At 52.6% G+C, this 18,074-nt stretch overlaps 1 protein-coding gene across 1 annotated transcript; it reads left to right on the top strand.

Moving 5' to 3' along the window:
- Window positions 1–959: 959 nt before the first annotated feature.
- Window positions 960–16,266, top strand: FGFR4 (fibroblast growth factor receptor 4). Its single transcript, XM_049775797.1, has 17 exons — window positions 960–1,095; window positions 2,058–2,321; window positions 2,420–2,500; window positions 2,595–2,761; window positions 4,402–4,525; window positions 7,083–7,273; window positions 7,365–7,503; window positions 9,438–9,631; window positions 9,741–9,886; window positions 9,973–10,094; window positions 12,372–12,482; window positions 12,562–12,755; window positions 15,271–15,393; window positions 15,474–15,544; window positions 15,631–15,768; window positions 15,893–15,998; window positions 16,086–16,266. The coding sequence occupies exons 1-17, from the start codon at window positions 1,005–1,007 to the stop codon at window positions 16,233–16,235; spliced, it is 2,412 nt and encodes an 803-aa protein (XP_049631754.1). The 5' UTR covers window positions 960–1,004; the 3' UTR covers window positions 16,236–16,266.
- The last annotated feature ends 1,808 nt before the right edge of the window (window positions 16,267–18,074 follow it).

The following is an 18,074-nucleotide window of genomic DNA, read 5'->3' as shown; positions in this document are numbered from 1 at the left end:
TGCCAGGAGCAGTTTCTGAGCGCAGAGCCAGGAGTAACTCCTGACCGCTGCTGGGTGTGACCCCCCCCCCAAAAAAAAAAAAAAACAAAGAAAAAGATCTATAGGGCCAGAGTGATAGAACAGTGGAGGAGCTTGCCATGCATGTGACCAACCCATATCCAGCTTCCCATATTGTCCTTTGTGCAAAAATAAAAAACAAAAACCAGTGGACAGAGCAATAGTATTACAGGTAGGGAACTTGCCTTGCACATGGCTGACTTGAGTCCAATCCCTCCCTCTCCCCAGGGTCCCCCAAGCCCAGCCTCGAGCTGAAGCACAGAACAGTCCTAAGCAGAGCCAACAGTAAGACCAAGAACTACCAGGTGTGGCCCCAAAACAAACAGAACGAGGAGGAAATTCTCTGGACACAGGTATTGCTTCTGGGGTACAGGTGATCAGCCTATTCCTAGAAGGCTCCAAAGCTGGATGGACTTACAGAAATGTCAGTAATGCTTATAAGGAGAGGGTTGCAGATCAGATAACAATGAGATGCTGACAGGCTTGGCCTTGGATTAGATTCAGCTCTTGTTCTTTTCTGTTTCTTTTTCTTCTCTCAGCTCTTAAGCAATAAAATCATTTATTCAGCAAAAAAAGAAATTATGTGTGCTGAGAATATGCAGGAGTCTGTCTCTAGCTTCCACTTCCCTTTCGGGAGAGAAGTCCAGTTTGTCATTTCTGTGAACTTGTGCCAGATTCTCCACGGGCTTTGGTGCGGGAACGTTTGGGGGCAGGAAGCCAATCTGTGCACCCTGGACAGACTACCCATGGGGTGGGGGAAGCGCTCCTGACTCAGACAAGAGCACAGCTGATTCTGTTATCTGCCAAGATGCTGTCTGATGATGCCATCACTTCTGCCTCAGTTTCCTCCTCTGCCTGCCACGCTCTGCGTGTGTGCCAGAGCTTGTCTCTCCCACTACAGGAAGGCGATTGCTGGGAAGCTTGGATCTCTGAGCGCCAGGAAGGCGATGCAGTTGCTCATAGCCCTTTGGGGGCTTCTGCTGGGGGTGCCCAGGGCTCCATCTTTGTCCCTGGAAACTGCAGAGGAGACAGAGCTGGGTATGGGCTTGAGGGGTAGGAGAGGGAGGCCGGGTGGCTTACCTAGGGGTGAGGGGGTGCCTCTGTCTGAGCAGAGTTGGAGGGGGTCCCTGCCTAGAGGAAAGAGCAGCTGAGAAGGACCCAGTGTCTAAGACTCAGTGTCTGGCTCACAGAGAGTGTCTCCTCGCTCTGTGCCCATGTCAGAGGAGCCGCCTTGCAGGACGTGGGCACCCAAGCTGGGTCCCAGTGTTGGTGGTGAGCTGCTCACTATTGCGTGTGTGTTAGTGTAAGTGTGTTCTGTGCACCAGAATGCACCTTGGATCTGAGGTTGTTCAATGAGCTCTGCACAGACCATGCATGCAGAAGGTCTGGCTTTCATCCCCTACATGCATGGAGCACAGACCAGGAGTAGCCCTTGATCATGTCCAGGTGTGGCCCCAAAAACAAAAGGCAAGAAAAGAATATGGCTTAGGGGTGGAGTAGTAGGACAGTGGGTAGGGTGCTTGCTTTGCATGCAGTCAACCTAGGCTGGATCCCCAGCACCTCCTACGGTCCCCCTAGTACTGCCAGGTATGGCCCAAAAAACAAGAAGAAAAAAAAAGGTGGCTTGGGAAGCCCAGCTGTGTCTGTGGTACTGCATCCTGTGCTGTGCCCTGAGGTGTGGTGTGTGGCCTGTGTGTAGCATGGGGAGGTTGTGTGTATCTCAGGGACTTGCACATGTCATACATCTCTTGTTTATGTCATGTGCTGCATGCTGACTACAGGCCAGTGGGCTTCTTTTTGGTGGGGGCCACACTTGGTGATGCTCAGAGGTCCCTCCTGGCTCTGCACTCAGGAATTCCTCTTGACAGTGCTCAGAGGGATCCTATGGGATGCAAGGGGTAGAATCTGAGCTGGCCCTGTGCTAGGCAAGCACCTTACCCACTGTTCTATCTCTCTGGCCTAATGTTCACCACCTTCTGCCCTCATCACCCCCTCACCAGAGCCCTGCCTGACCCTTAGCCCGATGCAGCAAGAGCAGGAGCTAAGCCTGGCCCTTGGACACCCCCTATGCCTGTGCTGTGGGCGCACGGAGCGTGGAGGTCACTGGTACAAAGATGGTGCTCGCCTGGCTCCTGCTGGTCGGGTCCGAGGCTGGAGGGGTCGCCTGGAGATTGCCAGCTTCCTCCCCCAGGATGCTGGTCACTACTTCTGCTTGGCACGAGGTTCCATGCTTGTCCTGTACAACCTCACCTTAGTGGTGGATGGTAAGTGGGAACCTGACAGAAGTAAAAGTGTCCCTGTACTCTAAGAACAGGGGGGCCCTATCCTGGACCTCAGTCACTTCTTTCTGTTCCTGACGTAGACTCATCAACCCCCAGCGATGGCTATGAACCACCTCAAGACCCCCAAGACCACGCCAACGAGCATGAGTCTCCCCTGCAGGGTCAGTATGAGTTCTCGCTCATACACACCCCCACCAGACTGGAAGTGACAATTAGGGGGTGCCCTGATCATCTCCCATACTCTGGTCCCTCTAGCTCCCTACTGGACCCACCCCCAGCGCATGGAGAAGAAATTGCACGCTGTGCCTGCTGGGAACACAGTCAAGTTTCGCTGTCCTGCGGCAGGTAACCCCACACCTACCATCCGCTGGCTCAAGGATGGCCAGGCTTTCCATGGGGAGCAGCGCATCGGAGGCATTCGGGTGAGTATTCAGGGCTGGTGCCAGTGGACCCTGTGGCCACCCCATACCCATGCTGCAGATCCACAATCCCTTCTTTGAGCCTGGCAAGGCGATGCAGTTAGCCACTCTGATTGATCTTCTGGTGCTTCATTAGGTGGCATCTAAGACTCCAACTTTTCCTTTTGGGACTTCAGGTAGCTGCAGGGATCCCCCCAAAAGAATACTAGACTATAACTTCAGACTGCCTCTGAGGTTTCTTGCCACCATTTGACCTCAACATGGCTATACTTTTGGTTTGGTTTTGGTTTGGGGGCCATACTGGCCAGTGCTTCAGGGTTTCTATTTGGCTGTGTTCTCAGGAATTATTCATGGTGGTGGTGGTGCTCAGGTGCTGGGGATCAACCCTAGGTCAGCCACATGCAAGGTAGCATCTTTTCTGTTGTACCAGCTCTCTTGTCCACAGCAACATTTGTTAGAAGGGAAAGGGACCGGGCCCAGAGAGATAGCACAGCGGCGTTTGCCTTGCAAGCAGCCGATCCAGGACCAAAGGTGGTTGGTTCGAATCCCGGTGTCCCATATGGTCCCCCGTGCCTGCCAGGAGCTATTTCTGAGCAGACAGCCAGGAGTAACCCCTGAGCATCGCCGGGTGTGGCCCAAAAACTAAAAAAAGAAAACGAGAAATAGAAATCTGTTAAAGAAGGGAAAGGGACTGTGGGACAGGAAAGGTCAGTAAGTCTTGGTTGCTCCCAGACGCATACAATTTCCTGCACAGTCAGTGTAAGGCTGGAGTGCAGAAGGAGTGCTCAAGATTCATAAAGATCAGCTGGAGAGACAACAAGCAGTTCAAGGTAGAACTCATGAACAAAGGGACCAGAGGGTTGGGAAAACCGGAGCAAGAGAGGACAGTAGGACAGCTGGGCACCTAGCACCCAACTTTCCCACTTTCTATCCCACACACCAAATCTGGTTCAGCAAGCATCACCATTGGTCACTCAAGCACAGAACTAGAAACTTCTGAGCACCATTGAGTGTGATCCAAAAACCAAAAATGGGTGCTAGAGAGAATGTCAGGAGGTCAGGCATTTGCTTTGTATGCAGCTTTGGTAACAGCAACCTTGGTATGAATCCTCAGCACTGCCTGTGGAGATCACTCCTGAGCACATATCCAGAAATAACCTGTTAGGACCTCAGGCTATAACCCCTCTATCCAAAAAAGAAAATAAATCCAAAAGCAAAGGAACCAAAGAAATAGTACAGGATTTAAGACACTTGGCTTTGCATGTGGCTGACCCAGCTTCAATTTCTGGTACAAAAAGGATCCTTTGAGCCCTGCCTGAGTGTGATCCCTGAGCACTGCCAGGATGGCCCCAAACAAAAACAAACAAGCAAAAATCCTCACCTCCAAATCTGCCCAGAGACTGCTGAGACCCAGGGCTCAGGTGCTTTTTGGAGCCTGCTCCTATGTTGAGGAAATCTAACCTGGCCTTCATCTCCTCTTAATCCAGGAGCCTGAGAAGCCCCAGGCCTGGAATCTGGCTCTGCTGGCTGCTCAGTTACTGGGTGGGGGTGGGGCTCCCTTGGATACGCCCCTGGGAGGAACCTTTGTGGGTAAGCCCCCCCCCCAGGTGGGGTCTTCTCTTGAACACAACCCCTGCCCCCAGCTGCGCCATCAGCACTGGAGCCTGGTGATGGAAAGCGTGGTTCCCTCGGATCGGGGCACTTACACCTGCCTGGTGGAGAACTCGGTGGGCAGCATCCGCTACAACTATCTCCTGGATGTGCTGGGTGAGCGGAGAGCAGTCGAAACGGGTGTGGAGGGGAGACCCAGAAGGCACTACCCCAAACTATAGAGAAGGTGGTCAGTCTTCAATTATTCCAGCTACTCAAAAGTGTTTGGGTGGATGTAGGGGACATCAGGAGACAAAGCCAGCTTCAAAGATCCAATGATGGGGCCCGGAGAGATAGCACAGTGGTGTTTGCCTTGCAAGCAGCCGATTCAGGACCAAAGGTGGTTGGTTCGAATACCAGTGTCCCATATGGTCCCCCATGCCTGCCAGGAGCTACTTCTGAGCAGGCAGCCAGGAGTAACTCCTGAGCACCACGTGTGTGGTCCAAAAACCAATATATATATATATTACTAGGATGGGCTGTAGCAGTGGCGCAAGTGGTAGGGCATTTGCCTTGCACGCACTAACCTAGGACGGACCATGGTTCGATCCCCTGGCGTCCCATATAGTCCTGGAGCAATTTCTGAGCACATAGCCAGGAGTAACCCCTGAGTGTCACCAGGTGTGGCCCAAAAACATATATAAATATAGATGTTTTTTTTTTTTTTTAACTAGGGTGCTGGAGAGATAGCACAGTGGTAAGGCACTTGCCTTGCAAGCAGCCAATTCAGAATGGAAGGTGGTTCTAATCCCTGCATCCTATATGTCTCCCGTGCCTGCCAGGAGCGATTTTTTTTATGGGAAGGGGGGATTTTTTTGAACCACACCAGGCGATGCTCAGAGGTTACTCCTGGCTCTCAGCTCAGAAATCATTCCTGGCAGACTCAAGGGACCATATGGGATGCCAGGATTTGAACTACCATTGGTCCTGGGTCAGCTGCTTGCAAGGCAAATGCCCTACTGATGTGCTATCTTTCAGCCTATGAGCGATTTCTGAGCACAGAGCCAGGAGTAACCCCTGAGCACTGCTGAGTGTGACACAAAAACCAAAAAAAATTTTTTATTTGGGTAGCTGAGGCCAGCTCAGTGCTTGGGATTGAAACCTTGGGTTTAACCTTTCCAAAACCATGTTCCAGCTGTTGAGCCACCTTCTATCTGACCCTATGTTTCAGTTTCTTTTTAGTTACTGGAGAGATAGGACAGCAGATAGGGCCTTGCCTTGCAGGCAACCAGCCTGGCTGCAATTCCTGAGCACAAGCCAAGAATGAGTCCTGAGAACCACCACATATGGCCCAGAAACAATAAATGAATAAAAATTGGGGGCTGGGGGCCGGAGTGGTAGCGTACCAATAGGGCACTTGCCTTCCACGAGGCTGACCCAGGACAGACCTCGGTGCAATCCCTGGCATCCCATATGATCCCCCAAGCCAGGGGCGATTTCTGAGCACATAGCCAGGAGTAACCCCTGAGCTCACCGTGTGTGGCCCCCCCCCAAAAAAAAAAAAAGACAAAGACAAGGGACTAAAGAGACAGTACAGTTGGTAAGGTGCTTTGCATGTGGTCGACTGGATTTAATCTCTGCCATTCTATCTGATTGCTCTGGATGTGGCCTAAAAACTAGCAAAAAATTAAAACATGAACACAAAAGACATGAGAGCACAAAAAAGGGGAGGTTGGGAGTGGTCTCACAGTTAAGCCGGTGCTGCTCATATGTGAGCCCTGGATTCCAGCCCTGCCACTCTGCTACCAGAGAGGGCAGAAGAGCCTACTGGAAGGAACAATTTCTATTTTAACAGAGATTGCAAATAGCCCGTTCATCCCTGGCACCGCCTAGGCCTTTCAACCTTCTCCAGGAATGATTCCTGAGCACACAGATAGGAGTAAGCCATAAACAATTCAGGGGTTAAGGTGCTTGCTCTGTATGTATTTGACCCCAGTTTAATCCCTGGCACTGCATTACTTCTGGCACTGGCATGCTTCTCTGAGCATGCCAGGAGTGACCCCTGACTACAGAGTTGGGAGTAGCTCCTCCAAAACACTGCAATGCATGACTTCAGACATCCAACCAACACCATCAGATGTATGGCACTTGGAGGAAGGTGTGTGTCTGGGGTATGGCATGATGTGATAAAAAAAAAGTTTGAGTACTAACTAGGCTAACGAGTTGTCTGTTGAGCCCCCCCACCCCACAATACCCCTAAGGGGAATCAGGGAAGGAAAGTCAAAAGGAATCAGTACTGAGGTTCAGATCAGAAAAGTCCCTTTGGGGACTAGAGCAATAGTGCAGCTGGGAGGGCATTTTGCCTTTCATGTGGGCAACCTGGGTTAGGTCCCTGAGCAGAGTCAGGAAAAACCCTTGAGTCTGCCGGGTGTCACCCAAAAACCAAAAAAAAAAAAAAAAAAAAAAAAAGGATACAAGAAAAAAACAGAAAAGTTGTAGGGCTGGAGCAATGATAGTGCACCCAGTAGGATGTTTGCCTTGCATGCGAATGGCATGGGTTCAGTCCCTCTGGGTTCTATATATTCCCCCAGCACTGCCAGAAGTAATTTCTGAGCACTGGATGGAACTGGGTGGAGGCCAGAGTCAATGTCTCCTAACTTACCTAGTTTGTAGCAAGGCAGTCTGCAGGGTCACAGCCACAGTTGACAGGTTGACAACCTAACTCGTCCTGCAGAGCGGTCCCCACACCGGCCCATCCTGCAGGCAGGCCTTCCAGCCAACACCACTGCAGTGGCAGGCAGTGACGTGGAGCTGCTGTGCAAAGTCTACAGTGATGCACAGCCACACATCCAGTGGCTGAAGCACATCATCATCAACGGCAGCAGTTTTGGGGCCGATGGGTTCCCCTACGTGCAAGTGCTCAAGGTCCTGCCTCTGCCCTCCTCTCCCTGTTTGGGGCGGCTACCCTGCTCCCTGGGTCAACAGACAGCCTTCACCAGGGCCCTTTGCTCCACAGACGGCAGACATCAACAGCTCTGAAGTGGAGGTGCTATACCTGCGGAATGTGTCCGCTGAGGATGCGGGCGAGTACACCTGTCTGGCAGGCAACTCCATCGGCCTCTCATACCAGTCGGCCTGGCTCACAGTGCTGTCAGGTAAGTGACGGGCGGGGCACCCCAGCCTTTGCCATCATGTGCAACCGTGTTTCAGGGTCCAAATCAGAAGTCCTGTGTGCAGCTGACCCGGGTCTAATCCTCGTCATCACTGAAGGTCCCCCAAGCACCACCAGGAGTGATTCCTGAGCACAAAGCCAGGAGGAAATCCCAAACACTGCTGGGTGTGTCCCCCAAATCCAGAAGGGAAAAGATATATTGGTAGCTGGAATGATAGAACAGTGGGTAAGGTGTGTGCTTTGTACATAGACTGCCCGAGTTTGTTTAATTGTTTTGTTTTGCCTTGTGTGTGTGTGTGTGTGTGTGTGTGTGTGTGTGTGTGTGTGTGTGTGTGTGGTTTTTGGGTCAAACCCGGCAGTGCTCAGGAAAAGCCCCTGGCTCCATGCTCAGAAATTGCTCCTGGCAGGCATGGGGACCATATGGGAAGCCGGATTTGAACTGATGACCTTCTGAATGAAAGGCAAACGCCTTACCTCCATGTTATCTCTCCGGCCCCTGTTTTAATTGTTTTAAACTTTATGTATTGATTTATTATTAATCGATTAAGTGGTTGTTGGGCCACGCCCAGTGGTGTTCAGGAGTTACTCCTGGCTCTGCACTCAGAAATTGCCCCTGGCAGGCTGGGGGACCATATGGGTGCTGGAATTGAAGCTGGTCCCTCCTGGGTTGAACACATGCAAGGCAAATGCCCTACTGCTTTGCTATCTCTAACCTAAGACTGCCCAAGTTTAATCACCACAATCCCATATGGTCCCCAGAGCCCACTAGGAGTGATTTCTGAGTGCAGAGCCCGGAGTAATTCTTTTATTTTGTTTGTTTGTTTGCTTGTTTGTTTTTTGTTTTGGGACACATCCGGCAGCACTCAGGGGCTATTCCTGGCTCTATGCTCGGAAATCGCCCCCGGCAGGCTCGGGGGACCATATGGGATGCTGGGATTCTAACCACCATCCTTCCGCATGCAAGGCAAATGCCTTACACTATGCTATCTTTCCGGCCCCAGGAGTAATTCTTGAGAACAAAGCCAGGAATAACTTGCGTGTTGGTGGGTGTGTCCAAGATACAACCAAATATGAGCATTGTTACTTATTTATTTATTTTTTTGGTTTTTGGGCCACCCCGGCATTGCTCAGGGGTTACTCCTGGCTGTCTGCTCAGAAATAGCTCCTGGCAGGCACGGGGGACCATATGGGACACCGGGATTCGAACCAACCACCTTTGGTCCTGTATCGGCTGCTTGCAAGGCAAACGCCGCTGTGCTATCTATCCGGGCCCTACTTATTTATTTTTAACTTTATTTGATTGATTGATTAATTGATTGTTGGACCACACCCAGCAGTCCTCAGGGGTTACTCCTGGCTTCATTCTCAGAATTACCCCTGGCAGGTAGAATGCATGCAAGGCAAAAGCCCTACCATTGTGCTATTTAAGCAAGAAGTGCATAGTAATGTTACTTTTTTTATTTGTTTTGAGGCCATATCCAGCATGCTCAAGGGTTATTCCTGACTGCACTCAGGAATAATTTCTGGTGGTGCTGGAGGCACCATCTGAGATGCCAGGGATTGAACTAGGGTTGACCACGTGCAAGGCAAATGCTCTGCCCACTGAGCCCTCAGTGTTAACACTCTGTGTATACTTTCTCTTTTTTTTGGGGGGGGGGGCACACCCAGTGGCACTCAGGGGTTGCTCCTGGCTCTGCACTCAGGCTCAGGGGACCATATGAGATACTGAGAATGGAACCCAGGTTCTTCCTGGGTCAGCCACATGCAAATCAAATGCCCTACTGCTGTATTATTGCTCCATCCCTTTGCATCTTTACTTTCTGCATCTTAAGCTTTTTTCCATGGGTGGTTCCTCCTGCGTGTGACAGAAGCTGCGGGTGGAGGGGTGGCCAGTCACTGCTTGTCATGTGTGGGCAGAGGAGGACGTGGCCTGGTCGGCGGCGGTGCCTGAGGTGAAGTACACGGACATCATCCTTTACGTGCTCGGCTCACTGGCTCTGCTGGTGCTCCTGGTGCTGGTGGGGCTGTACCGTGGGCAGATGCTGCGCAGCCGCCAACCCCGGCAACCCGCCACTGTGCAGAAGCTGTCCCGCTTCCCCCTGGCCCGGCAGGTATGTCCTAGCCTATGTGTCTTGGCACCAGAGCATCAGTCACTGGGAGTCTCCATACCCGGAGCACTGGTGCCCACGCCCATTGATAACCCTGTCTCTGACTCCTCAGTTCTCCCTTGAGTCTGGGTCCTCAGCCAAATCCAGCTTGTCCCTAGTGCGGGGCGTCAGACTGTCCTCCAGCAGCCCGCCCTTGCTGGCAGGCCTGGTGAGTGTTGACTTGCCTCTGGACCCGCAGTGGGAGTTCCCCCGGGACAGGTACGAGGACGTCCCCCAGGGTGGGCTCAGGTGCTGGGATGATGGTGCACGAGGGCCTGGACCACCAGTCTCTCCTGCCCTTGCAGGCTGGTGCTGGGCAAACCCCTTGGCGAGGGCTGCTTCGGGCAGGTGGTGTGCGCTGAGGCTTTGGGCATGGACCCTGCACGGCCCGACCAAACCAGCACTGTGGCTGTGAAGATGCTCAAGGGTAAAGTGGGGTGCCCTGGCCTGCAGGGTGGCTCTTGGTGTCGAACCCTGACAGAGCCCTCTCCCCATGCTCTGTCCATGAACCCCTGTTGTGTGTGTGTGTGTGTGTGTGTGTGTGTGTGTGTGTGTGTGTGTGTGTGTGTGTGTGTGTGTGTGTAAATCGCTCCTGGCAGGCTGGGGGACCATATGGAATGCCAGGATTCAAACCACCGTCCTTCTGCATGCAAGGCAAACACCCTTCCTCCTTGCTATCTCTCTGGCCCAGTACCCCTGGTTTTAGAACATGCTGCCTAAACTCATCTCCAGCTCCCACTCCAGGAACTCAGCAGGCCCTGGGGTTTCCATCAGTTTTGCCCTCTGGGGGGGCCTAGCCCCCTGACAGCAACAAGCAATCCCTGGTTCTGTCACACACCCCACCCCCACTCCACACAGCTGGGACCACCTGGAACTTTCTGGAAGACCTGATTGAGAAATGCTCAGGGAGGGGGTGTCTCTGGCCCCAGGCCATAAGGTCAGTGGGAGGTGGGGAACCTTAGCCTCTCTCTCTCTCTCTCTCCTCTCTCTCTCTCTTCTCTTTTTTTTATTGTGGGATATATATATTTTTATATATTTATATATATTTAATATTAATAGTAATAATATATATTATATATATATATTTTTTTTTTGGTTTTGATCTCTGTTGGTTTGGGGTCACACACCAGCTGTACTCAGCACTAACTCCTGACTCTATACTCAGGAATCCTCCTAGTGGTGCTCAGAGGACCAAATGGGAGGCTGAGACTTGAACTCAGATCAGCCCTGTGTTAGGCAGGTGCTCTACATTGCTGTCCTATTGCTCTGGCCCATTTTGTTGTTTCTTTTTTGTTTTTTGTTTTTTGTCTGGTAGCTATATCCAGAAATGCTTAGGGATCACTCCTTGCAGGGCTCAGCGGACCAGATAGGTGGCTACCTGGATGAGCCATGTGCAAGGCAAGCACCCTAATCACTGTACTGTCACTCTGGCACTGTTTATTTTGTCTTGTTTTATTTTTGTTTGTTTTGTCTTAGGGCCATACTTAGTAATGGGTGGGACCTATTACCAGCTCAGTGCTTGAGGGACTACCCAATGCCAGGGTTCAAACCCAGGATTCCCACATGCAAAGCAGATGTTCCAGCCCTGGTTCTCAACCTTTCCTGTGGTGCTTCTTCCTGATCTCCCTGAGCTGTACCCCACTGACAGTCTCTCAGATTCCCAGGCCCAGGAGAATGCTAGAACTGGTCAAATAGATTTCAGCATAACCCCAGCCTGCTTTCTGTGCCAGGAGCATGTGTCAAACTCCTTCATTCTCTACCCTTTTTCCACTTTGCTTGGCCCTATCTGCCTCTAGTGTTGTTTAGGTTTGGGAGACAGATGCCAGCAGTGCTCAGGGGACCTTGCAGAGCCAGGGATCAAGCCCACTGCTCCAACCTGGAGCTCTCACCAACTGAGAGACCCCCACCTCAGTTCTTTATTTTATTTTATTTTATTTTACTTCGTGTTTGGTTTTGGGGCCACATCTGGCACTGCTCAGGGCTTGCTCTGGTTCTATACTCAGGGATCATTCCTGGGAGTGCTCAGGGGCCCTATGGGGTGTTGGGAATCAAACCTGGGTGAGCCACATGCTATCCCCCCAACTCTTTAGAGCTCATTGTGGAAACAAGAGCAATAGACTAGCAGGTAGGGCTCTTATCTTGCATAAAATTGACCTGGATTTGATCCCTAACACCCAATCAGGATCCCCTAAGCCCCACCAGGAATGAGCCCTAAGTGTAAAGTCAGGAATTAGCCCTGAGTACCACCCATAAAGTAGTCCAGATCTTCTTGTGTCTTCACAGTGTTAAAAATTAGGGGTTCGGGCCCGGAGAGATAGCACAGAGGTGTATGCCCTGCAAGCAGCCGATCCAGGACCAAAGGTGGTTGGCTCGAATCCCGGTGTCCCATATGGTCCCCCGAGCCTGCCAGGAGCTATTTCTGAGCAGGCAGCCAGGAGTAACCCCTGAGCAATGCCGGGTGTGGCCCCCCCCCAAAAAAAAACAAAAACAAAAAAAACAAAAACAAAAAAAACAAAAAAAAAATTAGGGGTTGATCACCTGGTCCCATGGGATTTCCAGGGGTTCTGGAAGTTCCGAGAGGTTAGAACACTTTCCCTAGTCCACACAGCTTAATAGGGGAATTCAGGCCCAGACTGATCCAACTCTGGATCCCCTTTTCCCTATACTATCCCTCATCTGGACTCTCATGTGGACCCTCTCACAGACAATGCCTCTGACAAAGACTTGGCTGACCTGGTCTCTGAGATGGAAGTGATGAAATTCATTGGCCGACACAAGAATATTATCAATTTACTGGGGGTCTGTACCCAAGAAGGTAGGACCAGATGGTGTCAGGGGTGGGGGTTTTGGGGTACAGACGTGCATCTTTGGCAGCCTTCCCCCTGCTTCCATAGGGCCCCTGTACGTGATTGTGGAATATGCTGCCAAGGGTAATCTGCGTGAGTTCCTGCGAGCCCGCCGTCCACCTGGCCCAGAACTCAGTCCCGAGGAAGAACCCCACTGCACGGAGGAGCCTCTGTCCTTCCCTACACTCGTATCCTGTGCCTACCAAGTAGCCCGTGGCATGCAGTACCTGGAATCTCGGAAGGTATTCTGGCCTTACTTTCTGTTGTTGCTTCTCGGGTCCTTCCCCAGCCTCAGCATGGAATTCTTTCCCCGTATATACCAAGACCTGGTCCTGCATGCCCAAACCCAGCAGCCGAGCAAACTAAGAAATGCTGGGGGGGGGGGGGGCGAGGTAAGGTGTCTGCCTTGCAAGCACTAGCCAAGGAAGGACCGCGGTTTGATCCCCCAACGTCTCATATGGTCCCCCCAAGCCAGGGGCAATTTCTGAGCGCTTAGCCAGGAGTAACCCCTGAGCATCAAACAGGTGTGGCCCGAAAAACCAAAAAAAAAAAAGAAAGAAAAGAAAAGAAACGTTGCAGGGCACCAAAGGTGGGTGGATGGCATGAGAGGCATTCTCATCTATGAAATGGGTATATGATCAGGTTGCAGAGAGACCTTGGAGTGAGCACAGATCATGCATGCAAGAGGTTCCCAGCTCTTTCCTTGCACCATATGGTCTCCTCAAGTTGCACTAGGAGGAGCTATTAGAGGTGGCCCAAAGTGCCCTCAACCTGAAAAAAAGGTTGGGGAGAGCTAGAACAACAGTACGGTAGGGAAAGTACTTGCTTCGCTCGTGACCAGGTGGGGTTTGATCCCAGGTATCCCATAGGGTCCCCCAAGCCTACCAGGAGGGATCCCTGAGCTTAGAGCCAGGAATAAGTCCTGAGCATCAGCAAGTGTGGCCCAACTCCTTTTTTTCTAAAACATAGGATCAGAGAAATTAGTCTAATAGCTGACGTATAAGCCCGGCTTGCTGAAGGCCCCACATTTGATCCCTCACCCCATTCATCACCCAGTGTGGCCTCCCAGAATTGCTGGGCCCAAACATGGAGCCCAGCTTACACCCATTTAACAGAATCTCCTGGAGGCCTCATGGGCTCCCTGAGAATTCCTTGAGAGAGGTAAAAATTACATTACCCCAGACAGATTTAGGTCAAATTTTTCCATTCAAGTAAAAGCCAGTGTGTGAAATAGTACAGGACCAGAGCTTTAGTAGAGCAGGGAATGCTTTGCCTTGCATGCCACCTGCTGGGTTCTATCTCTGGCATCTCCTTCGATCCCCTGAGCACTGCAAAGAGTGACTGAGCACAAAGCCAGAAATCAGTTCTGAGCACTGAGCCCAAAGACAAAAAAGACAGCAATTAGGGCCTGCAGAGATAGTACAGCGGTGTTTGCCTTGCAAGCAGCTGATCCAGGACCAAAGGTGGTTGGTTCGAATCCCGGTGTCCCATATGGTCCCCCGTGCCTGCCAGGAGCTATTTCTGAGTAGACAGCCAGGAGTAACCCCTGAGCAACGCCGGGTGTGGCCCAAAAACAAACAAACAAACAAAAAAAAAACCACAGCAATTAAAAAAAATGGGGGGGGGGGATATGGGGCCGGAGAGATAGCATGGAGGTAAGCCGTTTGCCTCTCATGCAGAAGGTCATTGGTTTGAATCCCGGCATCCCATAGGGTCCCCTGAGCCTCCTAGGAGCGATTTCTGAGCAGAGAGCCAAAAACCAAAATAAATAAAATAAAAAGAATTACTCTTTAATTCTTTTTTTTTTTTTTTTTGTTTTTGGGGCCACACCCGTTTGATGGGTTACTCCTGGCTAAGTGCTCAGAAATCGCCCCTGGCTTGGGGGGAATCTTATGGGACACCGGGGGATCGAACCATGGTCCTTCCTTGGCTAGCGCTTGCAAGGCAGGCACCTTACCTCTAGCGCCACCTCGCTACTCTTTTTTTGTTTTGTTTTGTTTTGGTTTTTGGGCCACACCCGGTAACACTCAGGGGTTACTCCTGGCTATGTGCTCAGAAGTTGCTCCTGGCTTGGGGGACCATATGGGACACCGGGGGATCGAACCGCGGTCCGTCCAAGGCTAGCGCAGGCAAGGCAGGCACCTTACCTTTAGCGCCACCGCCCGGCCCCTCACCTCGCTACTCTTAAGACTGACTTGATTCAGAAAAAGAATAGAGAAGGGGCCAGCTGCGAGGTTGCAGAGGGCAGAGCCGAAGGGTGGCATGCAGGAGGCCAAGGTTCCATCCCACCTATCACACAATCCCCCTGAGAGTGCCAAGAGCAACTTCAAATGCACAGCTGGTAGTTGCCTCTGAGCACTGCCCCATGAGAACCCCGAACCGAAAAGGCCAAAGAAGAGGCCTGGGCCAGAGCGATAATATAGCAGGGAGGGTGTTTGCCTTGCATGCGTCTGGCTGGGTCTGAGTGATCCCTAAGCTCAGAGCCAGGAGTCACCCCTGAGTACCACTGGGTTTGCCCCCTTTTAAAACAAAGAAAAAAGTAAGTGGGATACTCCAAGTTGGTTCCCAGACACCACAGGGTTCCCCAGTCCTGAGCCCTACAGTAGCACAGCCTCACTGAGGGTGACAGGTCAGGGGTCCACAGCACCTCTAAGTACTTGGAGCTCCAGAACAAAGCAGGTGGTGATCTCACAGGCTAGGGAGGCAACTAGAACCCCAGCTGAGTGAGCAGACTTCTCACTCAGTGCTCTCCCACAGTGCATTCACCGTGACCTGGCGGCCCGAAATGTGCTAGTGACTGAAGACAATGTGATGAAGATCGCAGATTTTGGGCTGGCACGAGGCGTCCACCACATTGACTACTATAAGAAAACCAGCAATGTGAGGGGCTGTGCATAGTGGGGGCTGGGGGGCAAAGGAGCCAGGGCCTCGGCATCAGCACCCCCTTCTCTCACATCCAGGGCCGCCTGCCTGTCAAGTGGATGGCCCCTGAGGCCCTGTTTGACCGGGTGTATACACACCAGAGTGATGTGTGAGTCTAGAAATTGGAGAGCCGTGGGGTGACACACATATACACACAGGAGTCCCACCTTGGCTGACCGTTGGCTCTGCTTGCAGATGGTCCTTTGGGATCCTGCTGTGGGAGATCTTCACCCTCGGGGGCTCCCCATACCCTGGTATCCCCGTGGAAGAGCTTTTCTCCCTGCTGCGCGAGGGCCACCGCATGGACCGGCCTCCCAACTGCCCTCCCGAACTGTGAGCTGCCCCACTAGTGACCCCTGACCTCAGCCCGGGGCAGGTGGGGAGGGTCTCCTGGAACCCCCACCTCGGGCCCCTCCCTCATAAGAGGGGGGGTCCTGATGCCTTGCCCACCCCTCAGCTACGGGCTCATGCGTGAGTGCTGGCACGCGGCCCCTTCGCAGAGACCCACTTTCAAGCAGCTGGTGGAGGCCCTGGACAAGGTGCTGCTGGCTGTGTCTGAGGAGGTAAAGCTCCCTTCTCCCGTCGTACCAGCCCCTCGAGTGCCCCTTCCAGGGAGAACACCTGGGTTGACTACTGTTTGTTCCCTACAGTATCTGGACCTCCGTCTGACCTTTGGGCCCTACTCCCCCACTACTAGTGGGGAGACCACCAGCAACTGCTCATCCAGTGACTCGGTGTTCAGCCATGAACTCCTGCCGCTGCCCTCAGCTTCCTTCCCTTACCCGGAAGTACAGACCTGAGCACCTGGCCCTGATGGCCGAGGACTTTTCCCTTCTGGCTCAGCCCTGCCTGGTGGGGTTGTGACTGTGCCAGCCCTGAGCCCTAACCTCAGGGTGCTTGTGGGCTTACCATTGGGGCCTGCCTTGACTTCCCAGCCCAGCCGCCACTCTGCCATTGCCCTTGGTGACACAGTGGCCTTGGCTTGGGGTTCGCTCAGCTCCCTGCACCTCTGCAGCCTTCATGTCCTTGTTCCTGGAGATCTAGATCAGGCCGGACCTCTCCCAGCCTTGCAGTCAGAGCCCAGCTTCCCCAGACTCCCCCCATCTGGGACCCCACTTTTTGGAGGAACAGCAGCACATAGATATGAAAGGGCCTTTTATAAATTATTTTTTTGGGAATAAATTGCTGTGTGCCTGGAATCATCTCTGCAGCAGATGAAGGGGGAACCTCCCCAGTGGGGACTTTTGTCCGGTGACTAACATCTCTGCAGGAATTCGATTTGCATCCAGCTGCCCACCACCCACTGTCTGACTACCCCATCTTGCATGTCTGACCATTCCTTCTTGTCTATCTGTCCACCGAATCTTTTTCTGGTACACACGTGGAGGTGCTCTGGCTTTGCACTCAGAAATCACTTCTGGCAGGCTTGGGGGACCATATGGGATGCCAGTGATCGAACTGCATTCAGCCACGTGTGCAAGGCAAATGCATTACCCACTGTGCTATCGCTCAGGCCCCTCCATCGTATCTTCTTTCATTTTGAGCAAGGTTAACTTTTGGCTCTGCTCAAGAATTACTCCTGGTACTATTCAGGGGACTATAGGATGCTGAGGGTTGATCCCAGGTTAAATTCCATGCCAGGCAAGCATCGACTCCACTATAATCTCTCCAGCCTCATATACCCATTTTGTGCACATATAACCGTCTGTCTGCCCCATCCTGTGCATGGCTGGCTCCTGATCTAGTGCTTAGAAGCGTCCTCGTGGCATGATCCACCCTGAGAGATGCTTGCTGAGTGAACCCCAGAGCAGCCCCGCCCCCAACCACTGCCAAGTGGGCAGCACCCGTCCCCCAGCTGCTGAGCATTAAGCAAGCTGACCACTAACACAGCATGAAAACCTAAACCCTGCCCAGGGCCTGCAGCCCGCTCCCACGCTCTGCCTCGGTGGCCAGGACTCCAGGGGGCCGCTCTGCCTGCCCGCCCTGGCCAGTGTCCCGGGCAGCAGCTGGGGGCCGCCCGGCTGTGCCGCAGCTGTCCCTGCCTGCCTGGGCCTCCCCTTCTCCCCTGGGACACTGTTGGGGCCTTGTTCTCAGACACTGTTTGGGGAGGAAGAAGGGGTGGGTTCCTTTACAGGCTCTTGAGTCCGGATGCTGCCCTTTAGCTCTGTCTTCCTTGCCTAGCTCAGGGCTGGCTGCCAGGGCCCATACTTTGGGAGTGCCACCTGCGTAGCCCCTGTGAGTCTTCCCCTGGAAAGGAAGGAAGAAAAGGGGATTGCATCTAAAGAACTGGGGGTTGGGATTGGACAACATGAGTAAAGACACTTACTTTGTACTTGGCCAACCTGGGATTGATCCCTGGCACCACATGCAGGGGGCTTCAAACTTTGCCCTGCCCTCAGAGGACACTTACTCAGCCTGCAGGATGTCTGTTACATGCACCCTGACTTGAGCAGCCAGCTCTTGTGTGGAATGTGCGCAGCACTCTTCAACTTCCTCCCTCAATCTCTGGCAGGGGTCCTTAAAACTATAATCTGGCCCTCTGACACTCTGAGGAACACCCCCTGTTTAAAAGTTGGAGGACCAGGCCGGAGCACTAAGGTGTCTTGCAAGCGGCTGACCCCCCGGACAGATTCAGTTTT

Source organism: Suncus etruscus, chromosome 6, assembly GCF_024139225.1.
Source record: "Suncus etruscus isolate mSunEtr1 chromosome 6, mSunEtr1.pri.cur, whole genome shotgun sequence".
NCBI lineage: Eukaryota > Metazoa > Chordata > Mammalia > Eulipotyphla > Soricidae > Suncus > Suncus etruscus.
The sequence above is the reverse complement of the archived record's forward strand: the minus strand, read 5'-3'. Positions and strand labels throughout refer to the sequence as shown.

Excerpts from the sequence above, each read along its gene's own strand:
- FGFR4 (XM_049775797.1), top strand. The coding sequence starts at position 1,005 with ATGCAGTTGCTCATAGCCCTTTGGGGGCTTCTGCTGGGGGTGCCCAGG. Across the intron at positions 7,504-9,437 it reads CTGGCTCACAGTGCTGTCAG|AGGAGGACGTGGCCTGGTCG; the intron begins GTAAGTGACGGG and ends ATGTGTGGGCAG. Across the intron at positions 10,095-12,371 it reads GGCTGTGAAGATGCTCAAGG|ACAATGCCTCTGACAAAGAC; the intron begins GTAAAGTGGGGT and ends ACCCTCTCACAG.